General features: G+C 50.1%; 2 protein-coding genes across 6 annotated transcripts in view; both read left to right on the top strand.

Moving 5' to 3' along the window:
• Asb10 (ankyrin repeat and SOCS box containing 10) overlaps nt 1–11,161 on the top strand; it is a 14,717-nt gene extending 3,556 nt beyond the window's left edge. For 3 of the 4 annotated variants that reach the window (XM_031380176.1, XM_031380175.1, XM_031380172.1), the window contains 4 exons: nt 754–1,273; nt 5,376–5,489; nt 5,693–5,878; nt 6,034–6,504. In XM_031380176.1, coding sequence (XP_031236036.1) covers nt 754–1,273; nt 5,376–5,489; nt 5,693–5,878 — 820 coding nt within the window. In that variant the 3' untranslated portion in view covers nt 6,034–6,504. Of the gene's footprint in view, nt 1–753; nt 1,274–5,375; nt 5,490–5,692; nt 5,879–6,033; nt 6,505–10,108 lie in introns of those variants that run through there. The other variant, XM_031380173.1, reaches the window with a different exon arrangement.
• A 1,746-nt stretch (nt 11,162–12,907) lies between these two features.
• Nucleotides 12,908–24,920, top strand: part of Gbx1 (gastrulation brain homeobox 1) — a 25,125-nt gene continuing 13,112 nt past the window's right edge. The window contains exon 1 of one of the 2 annotated variants that reach the window (XM_031380171.1): nt 12,908–14,011. In XM_031380171.1, the coding sequence (XP_031236031.1) occupies nt 13,294–14,011 (718 nt within the window). In that variant the 5' untranslated portion in view covers nt 12,908–13,293. The remainder of the gene's footprint in view (nt 14,012–24,920) is intronic. The other variant, XM_031380170.1, reaches the window with a different exon arrangement.

The following is a 24,920-nucleotide window of genomic DNA, read 5'->3' as shown; positions in this document are numbered from 1 at the left end:
CTCTCTCTCTCTCTCTCTCTCTCTCTCTCTCTCTCTTTCTCTCTCTCTCTCTCTCTGTGTGTGTGTGTATTGTATGCATCCCATTCTTAAGGAAGGTCAGAAAAGGCTATAGGAACTGGAATTTGGATGTTTGTAAACCATGATAATGTTGCTGCGTTTTGAACCTGGGTGCTCTGGAAAAGCAGCCAGTGCTCCTAACTCTAGCCCTTCTGTTTTTAAGGTCACTGTGTTGGGGCTGAAGAGGTGGCTCAGCAGTTAAGAGCACACACTGCTCTTACAGAACAGAGTTCAGGTCTCAGCACCCACATCAACCACCTCTAACTCCAGCTTCAGGGATCTAATGCCTCTGAGCACATAGACACACACACACACACACACACAGAGAGAGAGAGAGAGAGAGAGAGAGAGAGAGAGAGAGAGAGAGAGAGAGAGAGAGAGAGAGATTTTAAAAATAACAAAAATCTTTTAAAACAAAGCCCAGAAAGCTGTCACCTTGGGCTGTAATGGCTGGTGCCTATAATCCCAGAACTTTGGAGGCAGAGGCAAGAGGATCGATCATCTGAACTCAGCAGTAGTTTGAGAATAAGCACAGGGGATCCATTGTTAATTCTGCCCTGTGTTTATGGGAAAGCCCAGATAGCAGGAGGGTGTAGGGCCATGAGGTCGCAGAGTCCTCAGTGCTCGCTGTGTTCAGCCCAGCAGCCATGTTGTGCTGTGGCTCTGTGTTCTCATCTACTGCCTCTCCTTGATTAGGTGTGTAGAGTTGCTCCTGAAGTTTGGAGCACAAGTGGATGGTCGGTCTGAAGATGAAGAAGAGACCCTTTTGCACATAGCTGCCCGGCTTGGCCATGTGGAACTAGCATATCTGCTTTTGAAATGGGGTGCATGCCCCGACGTCCGCAATTCTGAAGGTTGGACGCCACTGCTGGCCGCCTGTGATGCCCGCTGTCAATCCCCAAAGGATGCCGAGGCCACCACCAACCGTTGTTTTCAGCTGTGCCACTTGCTGCTGTCGGTGGGAGCAGACGCTGATGCGGCCAACCAGGACAAGCAGCGGCCCCTGCATCTGGCCTGCCGCCATGGTCACTCAGCTGTTGTACAGCTGCTCCTGTCCTGTGGTGTCAGCGCTAATGCCATGGACTATGGGGGACACACACCTCTGCACTGTGCTCTGCTTGGTCCAACTACAGCGCTGGCTCCCAGCCCTGAGAACATAGTTCGAGATCTACTCAATCACGGTGCTGTCCGAGTCTGGCCAGGGGCACTGCCCAAGGTACAGGAGCCATGGGGCAGGGGGAAGGCAAGCGCCTGTGTCTGGTTTGCATCTCAAAGCAGCTTGGAGCATTTGAACAGATAGACGGGCTTCATCTTTCATGCAACAAGTAATCAAAAGTGAGGGAGGGATACAGCAGCAACAAGTGCATGTAAACAGGTTTGTGTGTGAGGGAAGTGCACACTCAGGGTAGTGGGTCAGATGGACAGAAGAGCCAGGACCAACGAGGGCAGCAGTGAGAAGAGCCAGGACCAATGAGGGCAGCAGTGAGAAGAGCCAGGACCAATGAGGGCAGCAGTGAGGGCTCGGGGGGCCTTCTTCAGGCCCTGAGCTGAGGAAGGCAGAGCTTGAAGAGATCTGCACTGGACATGGGCAGGCCTCCCCGAAGGCGGGGCTTGAATCTACTCCCTAAGGCTCAACGGCTCTGAGCATCTGCAAAGGGATACAACCCTGCTTTCTGAAAGTGTAGAACCCCCAGCTCCCCACCTCCGCTAGCTGCTCACTACCTTCTGAAAACAGTTTTGACTGTCATCTTCCAGTTTCAGTCTTATATTAAGTTCCCCGACGTGAATTCTCCTTGAGATGCTGGACTAGGGTGTCCTGGGACGGCCTTGCCCCGCACTGAGTTGAGCTCTATTATATAGCATTATAACACAGAGGCTCCTGGGCCTGAAGTGGGGACAGTTGTTCTCCGAGGGGATATGTCAAAGCTAAATTGGCCTTCTGGAAGGGTAATGGCTCTGGGCAGGTCCCTGCTAGCCCAGCCCCCCTCCCCCAGCCATCCCTGTTGTCCCTGCCTCTCCCCTTTGCTCACAAACGTAGCAACATCTGTCTGGATTCCTAAGCAAGACCAAATAATTAAACAGCCCGAGAGTTCGGCAGATTGGTCTCCCCTTTGGGAAAATACAAGAAAATCAACAATTAACACTAATTAATCTCCTATTAACACCAGATAATTAGGAGACGAGCAATTCCCTGTAATCTGACTGCAGTACTGACAGCTAATGATTTCCCCGCCAGGCAGGGCAGGAAGAGAACCTGGTACAGCAGATAGACATCCCAGAACACCTCTGCCCCTGAGCCAGCCAGCTCTGACCTTTAGCTGTCTTGGGGAGAAGGGTCAGAGTGAAAGACACTGTTTGTCCCTTTCTCACAATCTCAACCCCTCTAGCCTTGGTGAGAGTCCCACCCTCCCAGCAAGGACCACTCCAAGACTCACTCAATGTACCAGGCAAGCCAGCCTCTGCAGTTCTCCAGAAACCTGATGCATTGGGCTTGATGCTGGAGAGGCCAGATGGGGGTCGGACTTTGACGCTTGTTCCTGTGGCTGGCTGTAAGGGAGCCTCTGAAATTCTTTGGCTCCCAAGTTCTTAGCATGGCCTGTAGCCTCTGCTGAAGAAGATGGAGGTTGTAGCATCACAGAGAGGCCCAGTGCCTACCAGACAGTGGACACCACCGGGCTGTTGAGCCTGACTATAGCCTGCAAGCCTGGGGTCCATGAAGAGTAGGCTCTTTCTTGCAGTGGTGGTGCACGCCTTTAATCCCAGCACTGGGGAGGCATTGGCAGGAGGATGTCTGAGTTCGAGGCCATCCTGCTCTACAGAGTGAGCTCCAGGATAGTCAGGGCTATACAGAGGAACCCCGTCTGGAAAACAAAAGTAAAAAGCAAAAGAGAAAAGAAAAGATTAGGCTCTGATACAGGGCACCTGCGTGTGTAAATTGCTTAACCTTCCTGTGCATGCATCCTCATTTGTAAAACAGGGTTCCCTACATCCTAGGGTTAGTGTAGGAAGTACAATGCACATGTGTAACTTAGAACAGGCTGTGGCCTATGCATAGTGCTCAGCATGTATTGGCTAGTGTTCTAGAATGAAGCTGATGCATGAGAAAGCTCTTGCTAAGTTGTCAGGAACCACTCCTGACATAAAAATAATATAAATATAAAGAGCTGTCAGGTAATAAAGCACTGCCTGGGCTGCCTAGAGATGGAACTTAGCATGGGGACTCCCTGGAGAAAGGGAAGGAACAGAACAGGCATTTCCAGCAGAGATGTAATGTAATGCCATGTCCCTGGCAGACTACCAGGCTGACACAGCTCCGATAAGCACTGCTCAGAGACAGGGCACAGAAGTTCTGGCTTCAGGAGTCCCTGGCATTCTCCTGGGTACCAGGGTTTCTCACATTCCTGGTGTGTGCAGTGGTGCCTATGGTAGCATAGGTGCAGGTCACGCGTGGAGATGCTCCCCAGGAGACAGCAATATAGCAGTTCCGTTGCCTCTGAGTGCTGGGATTAAAGACATGTCTAATTTTTTTTTTTTTAACTTAAAACATTCTTTTGTGTATGGACATTTTGCCTTCAGGTCTATCTGCACAGTACATACATTCCTGGTGTCTACAGAAGCCAGAGAGGGCAGTGGATTCCTTGGAACTGTAATTACAATGGTTGTGAGCCGACATGTACATGATGGATCCTCTTCAAGAGTAGCAAGTGCTCTTACCCACTGAGGCACCCTTCCAGGGAGGAAGGGTCTCATAAAGGTCTCATAGCCCAGACAAGCTATGAAGACTGACCTGAGATCCGTCCTGAGTTTTTGTGGCACTTACAATGGGATCAAAGACATCAAGTATGCTAGGCAAGTTCTACCAGATGAGCTGTATCCTTAGCCTCAGCTCTGATCTTTTTTTAATCCTCTTAGGAGCCCTGGCGTGGAGTGGGAGGGCAGTTAGTGTAGTAGGAGGGATGGAGGAGCTGCTGAGCCAAGCATGCCTGCTAGAACGGGAAGGTTCTTACCTTCATTGTGCCTCGGCTTCTCTCACAAGTTGAATCCAATCAAAGTCCATATCTGGTAGAGATAAGGATTAAGGGTCTGTGCCTGCGAAGGGCTAGGAAAAGGATCTGGCACAAGCCGTGTGAACACTGGACACAGTTGTTGATTTTCAGGTTACTACTACCAACTACTACCAACTACTACCAACTACTACCAACTACTACCAACTGAGATGCTTACAGCCACCGAGCCTTCCCCTCCCAGTGTAGGAGCCTGGAGCTAGGGAGAGGTGCTGCAAGCCTGGTGGTTTCCTTCTGGGACGGTGCCCCATATCTCTTTCCAGCTTCAGAGACTACCTGGTACCTTGGCTTGTGCCCAAGGAATCACTTTGACATTGTTTGCTTTGACAGGACCCAAACTTGAGATATATCTAAGGATGGCATTGAACTTTTGATCTTCCTACTTTCTGCTCTTGATTAGTAGGATTATGGGCATTCCATCTGACTCATGTGGTACTAGAGGTTGAACCAGGGTCTTAGGCAAATTACTAAGCTATACCTAAGCCCTGTCCTTTATATGACAATATAAAGGTTGGATAGAGACCGTCCTAATGACTGTCGACTTGGCTGAGTCTGCAAGCATCCTGCTTCCAGACTGAGCATGACGATGCATACCTGTGATCCCAGATTTTATGCTTGTATGTATTAAAGGTCCCCTACAGCAGTGGCTCACACCCACAGCAGCCTGCAAATCTGGCTCCATGGGATCTGACTCCCTCTCCTGGCCTCTTCAGTACCCACAAACTAGTATACACACACAGACACATAGATACATCTTTAAACCCAGTGCTTGGGAGGCAAAGGCAGGTTGATCTCTGTGTGTTTGAGGTCCTCTTTATTTATTGAGAGAGGCTGGAGAGATGGCTTGGGAGTTTAAAAGACTTGATATTCTTTCAGACCTGGGTTCCAGAGGACCATAGCAGTGTGGGTGCTGGGGCTCAAAACCATCTCATAACCATCTCTAATTCCAGTTCCAGAGAATCTAACACCCTCTTCTGGCTTCCATGGGCACTGTGCATATGTGATGCACAGACATACAAATACAAGCAAACTCTCATATACATAAATAAATTTAAATTAAAAATCTTTAAAAATACTTAAGCAAATAAAAATACAAAACAGAATCAAGTAAATAAAACCTTATTTTCAAATGAGGTCTCATACATATCAGCTGTTGGATCTGCAGTGTATTTGGGGGAGAAGGCTGCTGCTCAAGTCATCCAGTCATCCCACATGGCCTCTCAGGATTGTCTAACAAATCGCTTTCTCTTGCAGGTGCTGGATCGCTGGTGCATGTCCCCACGGACCATCGAGGTCCTGATGAACACATACTGTGTAGTTCAGCTTCCTGAGGAGGCCAAGGGCTTAGTGCCGCCTGAGATTCTACAGGTCAGCGTCCAGGACACTGAGCGCACCACTCAGCCTGGCCCCGAGAGACAGTATTCCTTGTGGGGCAGCCATGTCAGTCCTCTATAGAATTACTCAACAACCCGCTCCTGTCTAGAAAAGTACACCGATGGAGTGAGTTCTGAAAGTGGGTGGCGGTGGCTTCCCAAGGCTGTCCTCACCGAGTCCTCTCTTCCTGTGTCCAGAAGCACCATGGATTCTACTCCTCCCTCTTTGCCTTGGTGAGGCAGCCCAGGTCGCTGCAGCATCTGTGCAGATGTGCGCTCCGCGGTCACCTGGAGGGCTGCCTGCCCCACGCGCTACCACGCCTTCCCCTGCCACCGCGCATGCTCCGCTACCTGCAGCTGGACTTTGAGGACCTGCTTTACTAGGTGAGCTCTGGTTTCTGGATGCAGCCACTGTCCTGGGTGGTGGGTGGTGGTAGGCAGGAGGTTAGCAGGAGTTAGGAGGGTTGGAGGATGGTTCTGGTCTGAACCAGCTGCTTCCAGGGCTACAGGAGTTCCTTGGTGCCCGCCTTTCCTTCCAGGTGTGCTGCCCTGTGAACAAAGTAGACCCTCCGGTCAAGGGGCACCTCTCAGCAATGAATGACTCAAGGCGGGTCCATCTTCAAGTCAGGAGTGGATGCCTTGATCCACACTTGAGAGAAGAGGCCAGATCAGCATCCAGTTGGTAGTGATGCAGAGAGGGCACCTGTGCAAACCTATGTGTGCATCGGAAATGCCCAGAGCAATGGTGCAGGTGTTAGCTTTTGGGAGGTAGAGGCCACTCTCCAGAGATTTTGACTTTAAAGAAAAAAAAAAAGTCTACAGTTTGTGTGATTTGGTACTGTCTCCAACAAGCCTCCATTTGCCTTACTGTGGCTCCCTCACATAGAGTCAGGCTAGGTCAGCCCTGTGCCAGCTGCCTCGCCTCTCCCTTTTCTCTTTTTCTCTTCTTTTCTTTCCTTTCATTTTCTTTTCTTTTCTCTTTTTCTTTTTAGTTTTTTTTTTGAGACAGAGTTTCTCTGTGTAGCCCTGGCTGTCCTGGAACTCACTCTGTAGACCAGGCTGGCCTCGAACTCAGAAATCCGCCTGCCTCTGCCTCCCAAAGTGCTGGGATTAAAGGTGTGTGCCACCACTGTCTGGCTCACCTCTCCCTTCAGTATCCAGCGGCAAGTCCCAGGTCAGCCTGCCTCTCTCCTCACATGTAATGGTTGATAGCCTCCGGAGTGAGAGCTTGTCAGAATAGGTGGCCTGGAGGGTAGGCAAGGCGGAGGTGTGTGTAAAGGGAAGCTGGTGGTCAGGGGCTAGAGATGGGAAGCCCCTGGGACAGGGCTCGTGGATATGGTACAGTAACCACAGCTTGGGTGAGTACCAGAGGCCCAGGGTTAGGAACACAACCATTTTTACCCACTGTTCATGTCATCTATGGGTCAGGACACTACCATCACTAGGTGCACATCTGGCTCTTGTTCTTTTTAATCTGCTTTATTAATTTTTCTATATAAGGGTGTTTTACCTGAATAGATGTGTGTGCTACTGTCAAGCCTGGTTCCCTTGGAGGGTAGAAGAGAGAGCAGAATCACCTGGAACAAGAGTTACACATGGTTGTGAGCTGCCATGCCAGATCTGGGAACTGAACCTAGGTCCTTAGAAAGAGCAGTCAGTGCTCTTAACTTCCAAACCATCATTTATTTCAGCCCCTTTAATTCGCTTCTTTAAATGTAGCTTTGTGGTGGCAAGAGAGTGGAGCCGGCACCAGATCTGGGTTTTACCCTCAGCTTTGCCATTAGCTTGTTGTGGAACAAAAGTCTCCTCCCTAGACTCAAGCTTCCTTGTCTGTAAAATGATAGAGCTGGAGCAGCACTGCTCATGCTGCTGTACCAGGATCCTACAAGCTGGAGGTCAGGGCAGCCAGCAGCGAGCTGGGGCTGGGGGCGGGGTGCAGGCAGGGGGAGTGGGAACCCAGCTGCAGAGTACCAAGCAAGTGGGCTGTGGGCTGTGATGTCAAGGGTCCCTTCACCCAAGTTCCCAGGATTTGGAGCACTTTTCAGCCAGCTACAGGCAGCCAGACTATATGGGGTGGGGCTTGGAGGGGAGGCAAGAAGGCCATAGAGGCAAGTGGACTGGAATTGGGTAGACTGGCCTCCGAACTTGGCTTTACCATAACTTTGGACAGACCAGCCAGCTTGGGCTTCAAGTGTAAGGACTGGCGAGAGGCCTCTGGTGCGACCAGAAGGCCCAGGGTTTTTCTGCACCCTTAGCTGTGGAAAAGCGCAGCTGTCTGGTCCCCGTAGGCTGTCTGGTCCCCCGTAGGCCTGCACCTCACAAGGGTAAAGGTTGGGGTCAGAAGATCCAGAGGTCCAGGGAATCCGCTGCAGAAGACGCACTGCCGTCCGGGGTGGGTCTCTCTGGAGGTGCTGTCTTAGCCCTGAGGTGAGGAGTTCTGGAGGATGTCCTACTTTCATTTATTTACCCGAACCTACCTCCTGTGCTCTAGGCTGGGCAAGTACAGAACTTTGGGGGACACCCTCTGTTCCCTACTACTCTGCTGAAAACACTAGGCACACAAGAAAAGGCCACCCACAAAGACAGATGCGAACAGTGATTCGACAGCAACACAGAGTTATTTTGGATTTGATGACAGGGAAACCTCTTTGAGGAGGTTGGCATTTAACCTGAGATCTGGGTGACAAGGCAGGGCCAGCAAGTAAGGAGAATGGGAGGAGAGATGGACGAGTAACTGGGCCTGTGTCCCTCAGGCTGCCTGGCTCCTAGAGGAGGAGAAGCATAGAGAATCCACAAGGTTGGTTGGAGGCCACAGCAGCCATCCAGAGATGAAAGGGGAATATGGGGAGACTAGCCTTGGAATTTTGGGGGCGGATGGAGAGTTCTTGCTGATGGACTACTACATGCTGGACTGGCCCAAGGTGCCTCACGGTTTTGTTTGTTTTTTGCTTGAACAACTAGGTGGGTAGAGGTTCTAATTATTAAGGTAAGGAAGCTGGAGAGGTCTGTGTTAGACAGATTAACCTGTCAGACATGTTCAAAGAAGGTGTGTTCAAAGGCCAGATGAAGTGCATGAATTTGAAACCCTTTCAAGAGGATCCTTTTTTGTTTTTGTTTTTTTGTTTGTTTGTTTGTTTGTTTTTTCAAGACAGGGTTTCCTGGAACTCACTCTGTAGACAAGACTGGCCTCGAACTCAGAAATCTGCCTGCCTCTGCCTCCCAAGTGCTGGGTTTAAAGGCGTGTGCCACCACAGCCCGGCTTGGGGCGCAACTTTCTATGCATCCTGTTGGTGGGTTCTGCGTGTGCGTCTGTTCTTTCTCTTCCACACAGTTCATTTTGTGCTCCCTGACCACTAGGATTAAGGTAACAAATTTAAGGCTGTGAGACACGGTCCTGCTCTCAGAGAATTATCAATACAGCCCCACGGCTATCGCAGAACACATGTGAGCTGGTTAGAATACAAAGAGCGAAGTCCACGTGGAGGGTGAGAGTGCACCTTAGAGGCGCCATATCTGAGGAATACTGGGTGTGAGACTCTTTTTCAAGGAGCCAAGAAGGGAAGACAAGGAAGGTGGTACGAAGGGTGCCTACCATCATGCCTTGCCCCTTAAGGAAAGAGCATTGGAAAGGCTCTTCCTGGGGTTAGATATCCAGACACTTGCAAGCCAGGGAGCTTCCTCCCCAGCCTCCTGGCTGATGGTCCCGCGGGCCCAGAACCTCTCCCTGGTAATTGCTTTCCATAATGTGTTTGCTCCAAACCAATTTCACGCCTCCGTGAGGACTCCGCCCTGCACTGGAGGCGCGGACCTCCCTACTACCAACCTACGTGCCTGTGAACGGGTGGGCTCACACACACCACACTCATTCAACACAACAGATACACCGAGTTTGAGAATCCTGCCACAATAAAGTTGCACATGCCTACATGCGTGCACAGTAGACTTTCGTGTACAATCCCCATGCTGGACCTCTCACAGTGGAGTAAGAAGCACTCTGAAGCTAGGACCTCTTGCCTGATTCCAGTTCCTTTGCCCTTGGCATCTCTCCTGACTAACGCCAGGGGGCGCTGCGGCACTCCATGCCTCCCTCGTGTAACTGTAGTTGCGTTCTAGTGCCAGCAGAGGGTACCCGCGGACAGAAGCCGAAGAGACCCAGGGTGGGAGGGTACTCCAGCCTGAATGAGTCAGAGACATGGACCTGTTGGCTTTAGAACACTTTGCTCATTCTTTGTGTCTAGATGTAACTGCCAGCGCATGAAGGAGAGGCCAGAAGATGAGGCCTGACATAGGAACAAGCAAAACGGGTAGATCAAATGCTTTATCCAGTTGTAGAGGAGCATACCTATGGGGGGATTCTCTATGAGTTTGAAACTGGTCTGGTTTACTGGTCTATATACAAGAACTAGGCTAGCCAGGTCACATAGTGAGGCTCTGTACTTCTTTTTAGAACAGATAAGTAAACAATATATTTAAGACTCTCCAACAAAGACATGAAAACAAAATTAAAATAATTCCTGTGTAGGAGCATTTCCCAAGGCTATGTACCACAAGAGTGGGGCAACTCAGAGTACACGTACAGTTTCATTTTATTTTATTTATTTTCAATAATTTTAGATATGTATACCATGTGCATGCCTGGTGCCCAGAGAGGTCAGAAGAGGGTTTCAGATTCCCTGAAACTGAATTACAGAAGATTGAGAGCTGCCATGTCCTCTAGAAGAGCAGCCAGAGTGCTCTTTAAGGGTGGAACCGTTCGTTACTCTATCTCCCTGGCCCCATTTTAGGAAAGACCCGGTACTAGATGTTCAGGGATTCAGACCATTTCTGCTTGTTCAGATGTGATGGGTTTGAGGGTAAAGGCATCTGTCCTTGATCCTAAAGTGTTGCTGACAGGGAGGTGGGTCTCTTCTGATTGGGCAGGTATGTCCTTGCTTTGTTCCCTGCAGGAAAACTCATTTAGAAGGAGGGAGCCTGGGATTCATGATATCCTTGCTTCTCAATTAGTCAGATTAAATAATATGCTTCCTCTCTAAACACAGAGAAGTCAAACGGAAACCATGGCCGTGTGGCTCAGAGAGGAGCAGGACGTCTTCCAACTCTTTTTAAATCCCGACTATGCTCCCCCACTTACAATGTGGTCTGAGTTTCACCCCAAATGAAAGGGCAGGGATAGAGTGTGGGCTGCAGCAGTTACCCCCAACATGTGATACTAGATACTGAATATCAAAGACGGAAAGAAGCACTCTTATGAGCCCAGCAAGGCCAGGGGCGGACTGAAGATATGAACGGGTTACAGAGCTCAGTATCTGGCACACACTTGTGAGTGACTTGCATGCTGGGATTTATTGGTACCAAAATGTAAACGTCCACCTCTTCGCTAGCTTCAGCAGAACGTCTACTGCTCTGAGTATTAGTGCTGGACAATACACTCTTGGCTTGAAGTAGATGACATACATTTTTGAGATCAGAAGGTCTTTACCCTTGAGACTGTGAGAGTGCACGATCCATTTTGTGCCACAGAGAGTGGTAGGCTTGTTTAAGTGTGCATGCACTAGCAGAACTTTGGGACAGAGATATTTCAACATATATCCTTTTGAGCTTTTGAAATTTTGTTCCATGTGATGTTATTACCTATGCAAAAAATGAATGCAATTACTTTTAAAAATGGCTCTTCTCCATGTGTTATTTGATTGGTGCGGAAGCTGTTCATACAGCTTTAATTGCAGTAATTGAAGATCAAAGTTCCCTCCATAATTCATCAAGTCAATAAGCCTCTATTATGTATCCAACACTGTAAAGCCATCAAACCGAGTACTTGACCTCTCCCTTCTTAAGTACAATACACTTTTGAAATCTGGTCTTCATTATCAGTACCATGGAAGGCTTGGCTGACTTAACATAGGTTGCTCGGAAGACTATCTTTAGCCAAAGATGAGCTCTAGTTGTTTATTTAAGCAGGAGTTCCCAGACCTAGGCTAATGCACCGCACCTGTGCTTTCCCTAAGTCTAGGCATCTCCCCAGTCTAGGCTCTTGTGTTCACTGGAAGCATGGAGAGCCCAAAGTATACCAGGACTGCACAGACATGGCACCATCTTCTTTTCACCTCTCTGATGAATTCTGAAGGCAGGATCCCCCTCCTCTCCTCCCACTCAGAGGGTCTCACTGTGTACCCCTGGCTGGCCTGGTCTCAGGTTCAGACTGGCCTAGAACTCCCTATGTAGCTGAAGATGGTCTTCAATTTCTGATCTTCCTGCTTCTGAACATCAACAGGAGCTACCACAAAAACAGCTCAAACCTTATCTTACTTAATCCTATCTTGGTGCTACCCTGCTGGCATCATTGTGACAATAGCTCTGCTCACAAGCTAATATGATCCTTCTGCCTGGGACAAATGTCAGAGCCCAGTATCCCCTTCAGCCCAGCTCTGTCCTCTATGAGCGTTCTGTAGGTTTTCCTCTGTATCTAAGTAGGACCATTTGCATTCCTAAACTATATCCTGTTGAATCTGTCTGACTTTGCTCCTTTTAACTGATAGGGTCTTCCTGATCGCACCCGAATAGTTCCCCAGTCCAAAGGCTGCACTTTTGCTGGCCAAGCTTGCTCTCCATTTGCAACTTTGAGCCCCTCTTCTTGCTTATCTTGTTCTCCCTCTCTGACCTGAGGTGCTTACGCAGCCAAAAGCCAGTGACTTTTGCCTCTAGAACGACAAGTCTGCTGCTGGGAATCAGAGGAGGGGGACAGTCAAGGCAGAATGGGGGAGGTGAGCAGAGTCATCTGCAATTAGCAGATAATTAGCGCTGCTGACCCTTGGGGCTCATCAGCGCTCCTGGGGCCAGCCCCCAGCAATCAGCCAGGGCAGGTCGAGAGTGTCAGGCCTGAGAATGAATAGGGCTCATCAGACGCACTGGAGCTAGGGAGCCAATCAGGGAAATTAATGGCGAGAGAGAGAGAGAGGAGAGAGAGAGAGAGAGAGAGAGAGAGAGAGAGAGAGAGAGAGAGAGAGAGAGAGAGAGAGAGAGAGAGAGAGAGAGGTGGAGGGAGAGAGAGAGCAGGGAATGAGAAAATAGACGGATAGAGAATCAAAAAGAGAGGAATAGGAATTTAAAAGGAGGCTAAAAGACAGGAAAGAGTGAGAGGAAGAAAAAGAATGGGAAGGGTGGGAGGGAGGGGGTGAACGTGAAGGAGGGGAAAGTGTAAGCACTTGGTCCTGTGTGGGCACCCAGGAATTCCCACAGAAGCGAGAAGTTGGAGATGGAGGAGAAATGAGGGAGAAGAAGCGAGAGCCAGTGCCTTGAGAATCGAGTCCCGGGCAGAGTGCGAAGGGACCCGGAAGATTGTAGGAAAGCGGTCGCCCACGAGTGGCCCCGGGCGCGCACGGGGCCCTGGGAGGAGAGCGCGCCCCCTGCTGCCCCGCGCCGTGTCCGGGCTCCTAGGGATCGCCACTCGGTGCGCCCCGAGTCGCTCTCGACGTCCCGCGCACCCCCACCCTGCCCTGCCGCGCTCCTCTCGCCCTTCGAGCCGCGCCGAGCCCGGGCCGCGTGGGCTGAGCCGGGAGCAGGTCCGGGCGCGGGGAGGGGACCTGGCCAGCTGCCGCCGCCGCCTCCCCGCCCGCCGCAAACTTTCACAAAGCGGCGGGTCCGGCCTCATCAATCTGCATTAATAATAGTTGGTTGGGCCGCGGGGGGCGGGCGGGGTCCCGGGCCGGTCGGGCCACTGAAAAGGCGCGGGGCGCGGGGCGCGGGAGCCGGGCGCGGCGGCGGGCGGAGGGAGCAAGTGAAGCGTAATTTGAGGAAGATGGATGAGTCCGGAGGGCGACACCCCCAGCCCGCCCGCCCGCCCCCTCCCTCCTTATGAGCGAGGGAGCGCGGCGCCGGAGCCACACCGCGCCGAGCCCGCGCCCCGCCGCCACCTCGGCCCGCGCGCCCGCAGCGAGCCCCGCGTGTCCGCGCGGGGCGCACGGCGGGGCCCGGGCAGCGCCATGCAGAGAGCGGCGGGCGGCGGCGCCCCCGGGGGCAGCGGCGGGAGCAGCGGCGGCCCCGGCGCCGCCTTCTCCATCGACTCGCTCATCGGGCCGCCGCCGCCGCGCTCCGGCCACCTGCTCTACACCGGCTACCCCATGTTCATGCCCTACCGGCCGCTCGTGCTGCCGCAGGCGCTGGCCCCCGCGCCGCTGCCCGCCGGTCTGCCGCCGCTCGCCCCGCTCGCCTCGTTCGCCGGCCGCTTGAGCAACACTTTCTGCGCGGGGCTGGGCCAGGCGGTGCCCTCGATGGTGGCGCTGACCACTGCGCTGCCCAGCTTCGCGGAGCCCCCCGACGCCTACTACGGGCCCCCGGAGCTCGCTGCCGCCGCCGCCGCCGCCGCCGCCTCCACCGCCTCGAGAAGCAACCCGGAGCCCGCGGCCCGGCGCACAGACGGAGCGCTGGATGCGGACGAGCTGCTGCCCGCGCGCGAGAAAGTGACTGAGCCCCCGCCGCCCCCGCCTCCGCACTTCTCAGAGACTTTCCCGAGTCTGCCGGGTAAGTGCTGGGACCAACACGGGTGTGACGGTCAGGAAGTCCCAGACCTGAGTTCGGTCCAAAACTCCCGCCATCCGCTTGGAGCCCTGGAGTGCCGGACTCCAGATCGTACGAGGTGTTCAGTCCGGAACATCTCCAGGTCCCAAAGCCCTGCTCTGGCCCCGGAGCGTCTGAAGCCTCACCGACCTGCTTCTCTCGGCATTACAGTCCACAAGCCTCGCCTAAAATCCCTTCGTTTTTCTCCTCTCAAGGGTTGTGTTCCTGAGGGCCCCAGCAGGACCCTAGGGTGACAGCATGCTAGGGGCAACTGTCAGTTTAGTACGTGGGGGGCATGGGCTTTGTGGATGCAGGGCACAAAGAGGGCCTGGTGAGCCTGTGGCTTCACCTTAGCGGAGGTCACTCTCTAATTCTCCTTTAAAATGGATCTAAACATTGGAGAACCAGGTAGGGTGCTGGACCAGAGCTGGCCAGGACTGGAGATGCTAAAGGCTGGCAGAGTATGGGTGTGGCATAAAGACTTGGAGTTGAGAATCCTGCTAAAATTCAGCTGAGCCATCATTTAAGAGCCCTGGACTCTCCCCGGGAGGATCCCTTCTCCACAGAGGTGTAGTAAAACGAACCCGGAACCCTGATCAGAATCCATTCCCTTGAAGCCCTCTTGTCCTGACCCCGGTATCTACCCTACAGCGGCTTCCTAGCCAGGCAGAGCCAAGTGTTCCGAGATCAAGGCTTCTGCGATCTGATGAGTTCTAATTAAGAAAGACAGCTCGTGCAAGGGTAGAGGGCTTACAGTTCCTTCACACTAGGATGAGCCCACTTCTACTCCACACAGTTCATGGCACTTGGGTTGGGATTGGAAGGACCTGAAGGATTTGGAGGCTGACCACAGCAGAGGCAAGAAGAGGGTCCACGAATCATTGGCTAGGACAGGCAATTTCTGATGCCAAGTCCCTGTCGTGAAACTGTCCTCAGTGCGGCTCACTCTCAGACGCCAGTGGCTGTCAAGAAGCCTGCCTTCTATTTTTTAATTTGGTTCTGGACGTTTTGGCTGTGGGGATTCATCTGTTAATTCCTTTTACAAACTGGTTGGCCCAAGAGAATCGGAAGTCAGAGCAGCATCTCCTTAGGAGGACCTTAGGCAGAAGAGCGCTCCCAGGGATAGGAGACAGGATCTTCAAGACCAGAGGGCAGGGCAGAGCTTGGAGGATGGAAACCAGCAGGAGGTTCCTAAAAAGGAAGGACAGGGCTAGTTCAGACACAGGGAAGAGAGCAGGGCTGGATACTGAAGAGAGGCTGTAGAGGCCACAGGACAGGAGGCAAAACCAGGCACACATAAGAAAGCTCAGGGCTGGAGGGAAGTGGGAGGGACACAGGTGGAACGGAACTGAGAGGGTGTGTCCTTAGCATGGGAGAACGACCCTCATCCCCACACTTCCAGGGCCCTTCTGTTCTTTCTCTTTATAATGGAGGTTCTTTTCTGAAATAAACCCAACACTGGCAATTAAATTAACCAAATATATGGACAGAGAGGAAAAGGGTGGAAGAGAAATACTGAGAAAGAAGTTAGACCTGTGGTGGGGGGTGGGGTCCGGAGATTGCGACTAGGGCATGGACTGTTTGTGGAAAGAGGAAGTCGGGCTGGGCTGAAGGAAAAGTGAGCAATGTTACTGAAAAAAGTGTGCAGGGAAGAAGAGAGTTCTGTCATTCGAGAACTAGGAGAAAGCTAAAGGAAGCCGCCGCCTGGGGGGGCTGAGTTTCAGTACTAGGAGTGTTATTCTCTAGGGGGTTTCAGGACTGAGGGCGATTGGTGACTGGAGACACAGAGAAAGTGAAGAACACATCTCCTGATCTAAGAAAAATGTAATCCAGAGGGGGGAAGGAGAGGTGTGTGTGTGTGTGTGTGTGTGTGTGTGTGTGTGTGCTGCTACTGAGCATAGAGAAAGGGCTTTGTTAGGACTATAATGGCAAAGAGACCTCACCGTGGAGTTTAGACAGTCTCTGTGCTGAAGGTCATGCCCCACCCTGGGAAGATCTATGGTAATATCACCATGGGTGCTACAAGAACAGTAAAGAAGGAGGCTTCAGAGGAAACATCCAAGGGGAGGGCCACAGGGGCGGGGTCCTGGCCTGAGACTCCTTCAGTATAGCTGTCCCAGCCCTTTGACAACCACTCACCTACTTCCTAGGTGTGAGTCACTGAAATGTTAGGCATAAAATCAGGGGATGTGGGCACATGGTCACTGAGGGTGGTGAGACATGTCTATGGATGGACTGTCTTGGAGGCCGTGGCGTGGGCAAGACAGTTCTCTGCTGTGTGTGATGGAACAGGGGCCTTTACAGAAAAGAGTCTGGGAGCAGAGCAGTCCTTAAAGGGAAGAGGAACAGCTGCTTTCCTGGTAGGAATGGGTGGGCGGCACTGTTGGAATTAGTGGTCATCCACACTTGAATGGGATAGCTGGGTGTTGTGGCACCTGTAACCAGGAGGTAGAGGCCTTAAGATGAGGAGGTCAGAGTCAACCAAAGCTACATATTATGTTGGAGGCTAGCCTGGGTTACTTAAAGCCCTATCTTTAAAAAGAGAAGAAAAGAAAAGAAAGAGAAGAGAAGGGAAGAGAAAAGAAAAGAAGAGAAGAAAAACTTACAGTTCAGACAATGAAAAAGTTCCATTCTTTGGGAATCACAGGAAATTTTTTCAATTAGTTAAGAATTAAGAAAGATGTCATTTTCTGAGAATTGAGGAAGAAAAGGCCCAGAAATGCATTTATAATTTGAGTGTAGGGGTGAAAGCTATGTTAGCAATGAAAAGAAGATATAAGTGAAGAAATGATGGGTAGAAAAAGTACTGAGTGTGGTAGATTCAGAGAGTTCTAGGCATGGAATGGAGCGGGGACAGTGGAGCTAGTGGGGCAGCCTTTTAATAGGAGTGAAAAAGACAAGAGGATCTGGATGAGCATTGGGGATTAAATATGGATCAATATAGGCTGGGATGGGAAATGCTTCCCTAGCACAGGGCAGGGCATTGATTCTGTACAGACACACTCTCTCTCTCACACACACACACACACACACACACACACATGCACACACAGTTGCACATGCTAAACACACACACACACACATGCACATGCTAACAGTAGAATCCGAAGTAGTGACAGCTGACTACTAGAGATATCAAGGAAGCCATACATTAATGTGTGTATTTTAAAGGTTTTCACTACTCACATTAAAAAGATAAAAGAAAAGGATGCAATGGGTGATAACAATCTTATTTAATTAAACACGTCCAAAATACCGCTTCAGCATTAATCCAATAAATATTTGAACGGCATATTTTGTATCCTCCTTTTATACTGTTTGAAACCCAGTTCTACTTTCCCACCTCGGCTTTCTTCAGACCAGCCATGTTTCAGGAGCCGATGGTGACCATATCCACACATCCTTAGGGCCTGAAAGGGCAGGCTTATAAAAGTGAGGGAGGACGGAGATGAGGTGATAGGCCCTCAGCACCCCTCAGCACCCCGGGAAACATGCAGAAGACGCCAGGGAGCTCCCCAGGACAGACCAGATCCAGTCCCAACTGGGAGGGTCAGAGCTAGGCTTGAGGGTCTGAGGAAGCTGAGCATAGTCAGTCTATCTAACCTGTGTGTGAAAACATGGCAAGGCTGTGCAGCAGTCAGCTGATGATTGGACAGGATGCTGTCTGCTGCAGAGTGCTGGGGGCGGCAGGGGTGGGGGATGACTGTCCTTTGGGGGAGTGCAGACCAAGGCTTCAAAAGAGAATATTTGGAGTGTTCCAGTGGAAGGGTGGACCGCTTGAAGGCTTAGACAGCGAGTGGGGGTGGGTGCGTCATGTATAACCAATAGATAGGAGATAAAAACACAAAGAGAGACTGATGTGAGACAGGACACCAGGTTGAATGCTGGACAAATTAGAATTTTTGTACCTAGGGCAGTGTAAAGGATGTCAGCACGTGAAGGATCAGCCTGAGAGATGCCAATGTCATGAGCACCATCTTTTAAAAACTGAACAGGGAAGGTTTTGTTAATTTCCAAATGGAGATTGCAGTAATAATGGTAATTACAAAGGAGACCAGGAAACTTCAGAGGAGTGTGCTAGTCAAGGGCTGATTGCTCTAAGCTGAGCACCTGATTGCAACTAGGGAACATTTTTAGATGACCATTAATTAATTTCTGAAAAGGTGCCCGTTATGACTGTCACGATATGATATTTACCTGTGAAAGGGAAATGGGAAACAGTGTGGTATAGAGCCAGCCAGAGACTTCTGCATTCAAAACAAGAGGGGAATGTCTTGTTTTAAGTGACAAAGATCCAGAGTATATGTTCCTAGAACTTTCAAGAAGATGCACAGAGAGAGTGATTGTCCCACTGGCGTTTAAAAGGTTTATTATTCTGTTTCCCAGGCTGAGCTCAGACTCACTGTGTAGCCCAGGCTGGTCTCTAGCTCACACTCCCGTCTGCTTGAGCCTCCCTCCATGTGTTAGCACTCAGGCTGTGAGCCACTGCACTCACCTTGCTCCATTGAGTTTTCAGGTTTTATTTTTATTTTATTTTACTTTTATTTATAAATTATGTGCATATGTGTGTACAGAAGCCAGAGGAGTGTTGGGTCCCCCGAGGCTGCAGTGACAGGTCGTTGTGAGACACTTGACATCTGTGTGGAGGAGAGCAGTGTATGTTCCTAATCACTGAGCCAAAGGTCTTATATATCCTAGGCTGACTTCAAACTCACTGTGTGCAGGACGATCATGGACTTCTGATGTTACAGCCTCCGACAACCCTCCACTGACTCCTTCCTTCCTTCTTCTCTCCCTCCCTCCTCCTCCCTCCTTCCCTTCCTTCCTTCTATCCTTCCTTCCTTTTTCCCTTTCTCTCTTTTTTTTTTTTTTTTGACACAGGGTTTCTCTGTGTAGCCCTGGCTGTCCTGGAACTCCCTTTGTAGGCTAGACTAGCCTCAAATTCACAGAGATCCGCTTGCTTCTGCCTGCCTAGTACTGGGATTAAAGGAGCACACACCACCATAGCCTAGCTTCTCTTTGCTCCTCTCCTCTCCCCTCCCCTCCCTCCGCTCCCCTGACAGGATCTCTCCGTCTAGCCCTGGCTGACCTGGAACCAGGCAGGCCACAGTTCCCAGAGCTCCTCCTGCCTCTGCCTCTTCAGTGCTAACAATGATGGTGTGTATGCCTGTGGTCAGAACTCCACTGACTTAAAAGGAGACAAGTGAGAGATGGCATCAGCTCTTGCTGTCAAGCCTGAAGGCCTGAGTTTTAAACCCTGGGACCTACACGGTGAAAGGAGAGAACCGGTTCTCAAAAGTTATCCTTTATCATCTGTGCTCATGTACACACATGTCATCTGTGCTCATGTGCACATGTACAACATGTCATCTGTGCTCTTGCACACACATGTCATCCATGCTCATGCACACACATGTCATTCATGCTCATGTACACACAGACACATTAAATAAACACTGTAATTGTAAAAATTAGAAAAGACGAATGGTGCCTTAGCTCAATGTGAACATTAACTTAGCAGCTCTGACACAGACTCCAGTCTCAGCTTTGTTATTTATTTTGTTGTCTAATTTTGATAAGACACCTGCTTCACCTAGAGACACTGTCGTTGTCTGTCTAGTGTAGGCCCTGTATGTTTAAGACACTCTGGGAGATTTCCTCATCTAGATCAAAAGTTTTCATTGAGGTGCTTGTATGTATGTTTGCTTGAGTGTGTATGTGTGTACGTGTATGTACATGTATACATTTGTGTGTGGTATTTGGCTGGGGTTTTCTTTGTTTGTCTGTTTTTGAGACAGAAATTCCTTATGCTTGCCTGGAACTTGCTATGTAGTCCAGGCTGATCTTGAACTCATTCTCATCTACCTGCCTCTGGCCTAAGGGTGTGTGCCACATGCAGCCACTGAAGGGGCCTTTGAAGTTCCTTTCAGTTCCTAGACAAGTGTTTAAAGCGGGGATCCGAACTTGGAGGACATCTTGTCAGGAGTCTGCCGGGATCGGGGAGTAAAGCACCATGCCTCTTACTGACTCCTAGCCAAAAGTCCTTTAATTTGTGATTATGGAACAAAAATCATGATTGTCTTAGCAATACAAGAAGTTTTTGCCATGGATAGAAACATACTTCATGAAAGTTTATGTTCTTTGGAGAGACTCTGGCTCAAACAAAAAAACAACAAATTTACAACATAATTAAATTAAAATAAAACATATTTTTAATGACATGTGTATGTGTGTGACTATGTGTGAGTATTTGCAAATACATACAGCTTCTGAAGGTTGGACCTGGAGTTATAGGCACCTGTGAGCTTCCACATGTGGCTGTAGGAACTGACCTCCGTCCTCACCAAGAGCAGTAAACACTCAGCCCCCAAACCGTCCCTCCAGCCCTCATACCTGTGTTTCTGAGTGTAAAAGTGTACTCTGCTTCATATCTGAGAAGGGGTTGCCTTTATCTACCTGCCAGGGAGTTCATGGGACAAAGGTCATGACGAACCCCTGAGGAGGACAAATCCCAGTTTCTGATAGCCCCGGGGGATTGGAATGGGCTGTAGTGCAGCTTCTGTGGTGGCACGTGCATAGATTACAGAAGACTAGCAAGACAATTCCTTTACTTTTGTTTGTTTGTTTGTTTTTCCTTTTTTTTTTTTTTTTTTTTTTTTTTTTTTTTTTTTTTTTTTTTTTTTTTTTGCTTTTCGAGACAGGGTTCTGTCTCCAGGGCTCTGGCTGTCCTGGAACTCACTCTGTAGACCAGACTGGCCTCGAACTCAGAAATCCACCTGCCTCTGCCTCCCAAGTGCTGGGGTTAAAGGCATGTGCCACCACTGTCCAGCTCCTTTTGGTTTTTGAGAGCAAGGTTTCTCTGTGTAGCCCTGGCCATCCAGGAACTAACTTTGTAGACTAGGCTAGGCTCGAACTCAGAGATCTGCCTGCCTCTGCCTGGGATTAAAGGTGTGTGCTACCTCTCCCAGTAAGAGAAGATAGGAGGGAAGAGAAAAAAGAGGAGGAGGAGAAGGAGGAGGAGAAGGAAGAGGAAGAGAGATATAGTTATAATAACAATAATAATGACTGGGCATGGTGGTGCATGTCTTTAATACCAGCTCTCCAGAGTCGTAGGCAGGTGGATCCCTGTGAGTTTGAGGCTAGGCTGGTTTATGTAGAAAGTCCCAGGCCAGCCAGGACTATACAACAAGCCTCTGTCTCAATGCTACAGCTGCTGCTGCTGGTAGTGGTGGTGGTGATGATGATGATGATGATGAAAATATTTCCATTGGGAAGAAGAGAGGATATAATAATATTATGAGCAAAAATGCTTTGTGTTGTGCTAAAGACTGCTCTAAGAAGCTGCAGGAAAGGGGTTTCCCTCAAAGGTAGTTGAAGAGTTGGGTCTTTTCCATGAGCTGACTTGATATTAGGAAATTGGAATCAGGTGTACAAAGAAAGAAACTTAGGTGGGCATGCTAAGAGAAGAGTTTCGGTGGAGGCAAGAACATTACTTGGAGCAGCGGTCCCCAGCCTCTGGGTCTCCATCCTCTGAGGGGTTGAAGAGCCCTTTACCACAGGTCGCCCAAGACTGTTGGAAGGCAGGTATTTACTTTACGAGTCACAACCATAGCAAAATTACAGTAATGAAGTAGCAACAAAAATAATGCTATGGTTGGGGGTCACCACAGCATGAGGAACTGTGTTAAGGGCTCACAGCATTAGGAGGGGTGAGGATGACTGACTTAGGGGTGTGGGGCAAAGCCTGGGCTGGGTTGGGAGAAGCAGCTGTGTGTGAGCTGGAGTTAGAGATGGTGGTGTGTCACAGCCTGTGTGCACAGACGCGGGGAAGCCTGGGCTCCTGCTGTACAGGAGGGGCTGGCAAACTCTGAACATGAGGGAAGAGTGGCCAACTTGGAGGGATTTGGAGACACTATTGACTAGGGAGTGCTTCGGGGAGAGGCAGGTTAAGGGAGGGAGGCTAGGGGTTGAAATCAGGTATCCTCAGGAGAGACAGCCCCATGTTGGTCAAAGCCACCAAGTAGGGTCTCCATTGGCCCCTGGGGAGAAGGCTCCTTGTGGCAGGGAGCCTCTGCATGTGAGGTAGACCCCAGCTGTGGGAACCGTGGGCACAAGGGCCATGAGCACACAGCTCCATGCAAAGGATGAGCCAAGCAGAAATGTTTCTGACCTGGGTTTCAGCAGCAGATTTCCAAACTATGAAGCACGGGAAAGAGGGGTCAGAATAGGGCTTGTTGCAAAGCTAGAACTCTCATGGGGGGCCGTGGGGAGAGACCGTGCAAAGCCCTGAGTGCCGGAATCCTGTGTATTATGCACATGGACACAGAACATTGAGACATTGGTCACATCGCCTCTCTTCTTCCTCATCAGTGAAATCAGGGCTTTGAATTAAGTTATCGTCAAGCTGGTTCCAGTTGTACAATGTGCTTGAGTTTATTGTTTGCTTGTTTATTTGTCTGTTTACTTAAGAGATGAGGCGGGCCTCACAGTTCCAGGCTGGCCTACAGCTCATAATTCTCCTGTTTTAGCCTCTCAATTAGCTGGGATTAGAAGTGGGAGCCACCAACCTCGGTTTACAAATCTGCTTGATCCTTAAGGATGCCTTTACTGACGAGCTGGAGAGATGGCTCGCCACTAAAAGCCCTTGCAGAGTACCTGGATTCAGTTCCCAGCATCCATGTGGTTGCTCATGACTGACTGTAACTCTTCCAGATGACCTAATTTCTCTTCTGATACTCGTGGGCTTGTGTGTGTGTGTTCATGTGCACGTGTGTAATGTTTAATATGTATTAAAGGCATCCTGAACAAGGGGTCTGAGAATTCTTTGCTTCCCAATGTGGAGCGGCCATGGAGAAGGCAGGGGCAGACTGGCTGTGTACATAGTGTGGTGACCGGCTGGCACGATGGCTCAGCGGGCACTGACTGCTCTTCCGAAGGTCCTGAGTTCAAATCCCGGCAACCACATGATGGCTCACAACCACCCATAATGAGATCTGACACCCTATTCTGGCATGTCTGAAGACAACTACAGTGTACTTATGTATAACAATAAATAAATCTTTAAAAAAAAAAAACATAGTGTGGCGACGTCAGGCCTAGGTTTAAGACTGAATTTCCATCAGAGACTGGGGAGGTGGAACAGGTTGTGTAGTTGAAAACTGGATGTGGATTTTGTGTGTACCCCATGTGGTTGGAGGAGGCAGCAGGAGCAGGAGATGCTAGCTGGGCTGTGGAGTCTTGCCCGGCCTTCCCATGGCTGCCTGTCCAGTTTATTCTTTATGTCAGATAACACTGGAACGTCGTTTCTACACAGAGTGTTAGCAGAGGGAGGAGCTGAGGTACCAGGTCAGGTTGTGCTTGGGAATCATGGGGCTCAGAGCTAGTGTTGCTATTTCTTTGAGAAAGACAGCCAAGGCTAACCCGTGAAGCCTCGGTGGCTTTTACCAGGGAAATGGGGGCCGAGGTGTTATCTCACAGTTACTAGGCAAGCAGGAACACCCTTACATTGAGTCCTGGATGTAAAGGAATTATCACTGGAGGGCTACGGGTGTAGCTCAGCCAGCAGATTGATTGCCTAGCATGTGTAAAGCCCTGAATCAGATCCCCAGAGCCAGGTGGTGGTGCATGCCTTGACTCTAAGCACCGAGGAGAAACAGGCAAGAGGTTAGAAGTTCAAGGGCATCCTTAACAAATTTCAAACTCGAGCGTTTGAGGCCAGCCTATCTCTACATGAGAACCTGTAGGGGTGAGTGGGAGCTGTTGGAGAGATGGCTCAGCAATTAAGAGCACGGGGTTTAGTTCCCATCACCAATGATAGCTACAACCTTTAGTAGCTGCAATACAAGGGGATCCAATGCCTTCTGGTCTCCATGGGTACCAGACATACATGTAGTAAACAGACACTCATTGAGGCAAAACACCTAAACAGAGAAAAATAAAATTAAAAATTAATTAATTAAAAGGAAAGAATCATCATTGGTAGCTTTCTACAAAATTTTGTTGTGAGATATCTCTTTACTGGGAGTGGCATAGAACGAGGTGACATTATTTCTGGAGTAGTGGTGGACACAGCAGTCTGAGGAGTTTGTAGGAGACGGCACAATGGACTATCTCACTGACTCTAATACAGGTTCAAATTTGCCTTTGCCTTCCCTTGCTTTGTGGGGAGGGGATAGAGACTGACTTTATAGGCCAGGCTAGCCCTGAGCCATGGTCTTCCTGCCCCAGGCTCCCAAGGACTGGGACTCCACATGCAAGCTACCATGCTCATGTCTACGTCTACCGTGCTCATGTCTATGTCTACCATGTTCATGTCTATGTCTACCGTGCTCATGTCTATGTCTACCGTGCTCATGTCTACGTCTACCATGCTCATGTCTATGTCTACCGTGCTCATGTCTATGTCTACCATGCTCATGTCTATGTCTACCGTGCTCATGTCTATGTCTAGCTCTCTCTTTTCTGCAGGATTTCTAGTTGGCTTCCCATTTTGGTTTCAGTCTCTCTCCTGTGCCCCACTGGGACCTGATCTCTCTGCCTTGCCAACCTTTCCTCTTCATAAGAATTCCTCTGCTCTTAGGTGTGTGTTTCAGTTTGATGCTGTTGACTGGATGACAGTAACACATAGCCTGGTGGGTTATGGAGAGGTTTAGGGTCTGAATGAGCTCCAGACGAGGTGGTGTGCTGAGTGACACTCGAGGGCACAGGGCAGGGTTGTTTTAGATGGAATGTTGTAGGTTTGGGGTAGGGGGCTCATCTGTATGTAATCTGGTGATTGTAGCTGCTTCTTCTGAGAGCATCCCCTGCCAAGCCCCCCATCCCACTCCCCACCCCATCCCACTCCCCACCCCTCCCCACCCCCCACCCCACCCCA

Source organism: Mastomys coucha, unplaced genomic scaffold (assembly GCF_008632895.1).
Source record: "Mastomys coucha isolate ucsf_1 unplaced genomic scaffold, UCSF_Mcou_1 pScaffold19, whole genome shotgun sequence".
In the NCBI taxonomy this organism is placed as follows: domain Eukaryota; kingdom Metazoa; phylum Chordata; class Mammalia; order Rodentia; family Muridae; genus Mastomys; species Mastomys coucha.
Note: the sequence above shows the minus strand (reverse complement) of the source record. Positions and strands in the feature narration are given on the sequence as shown.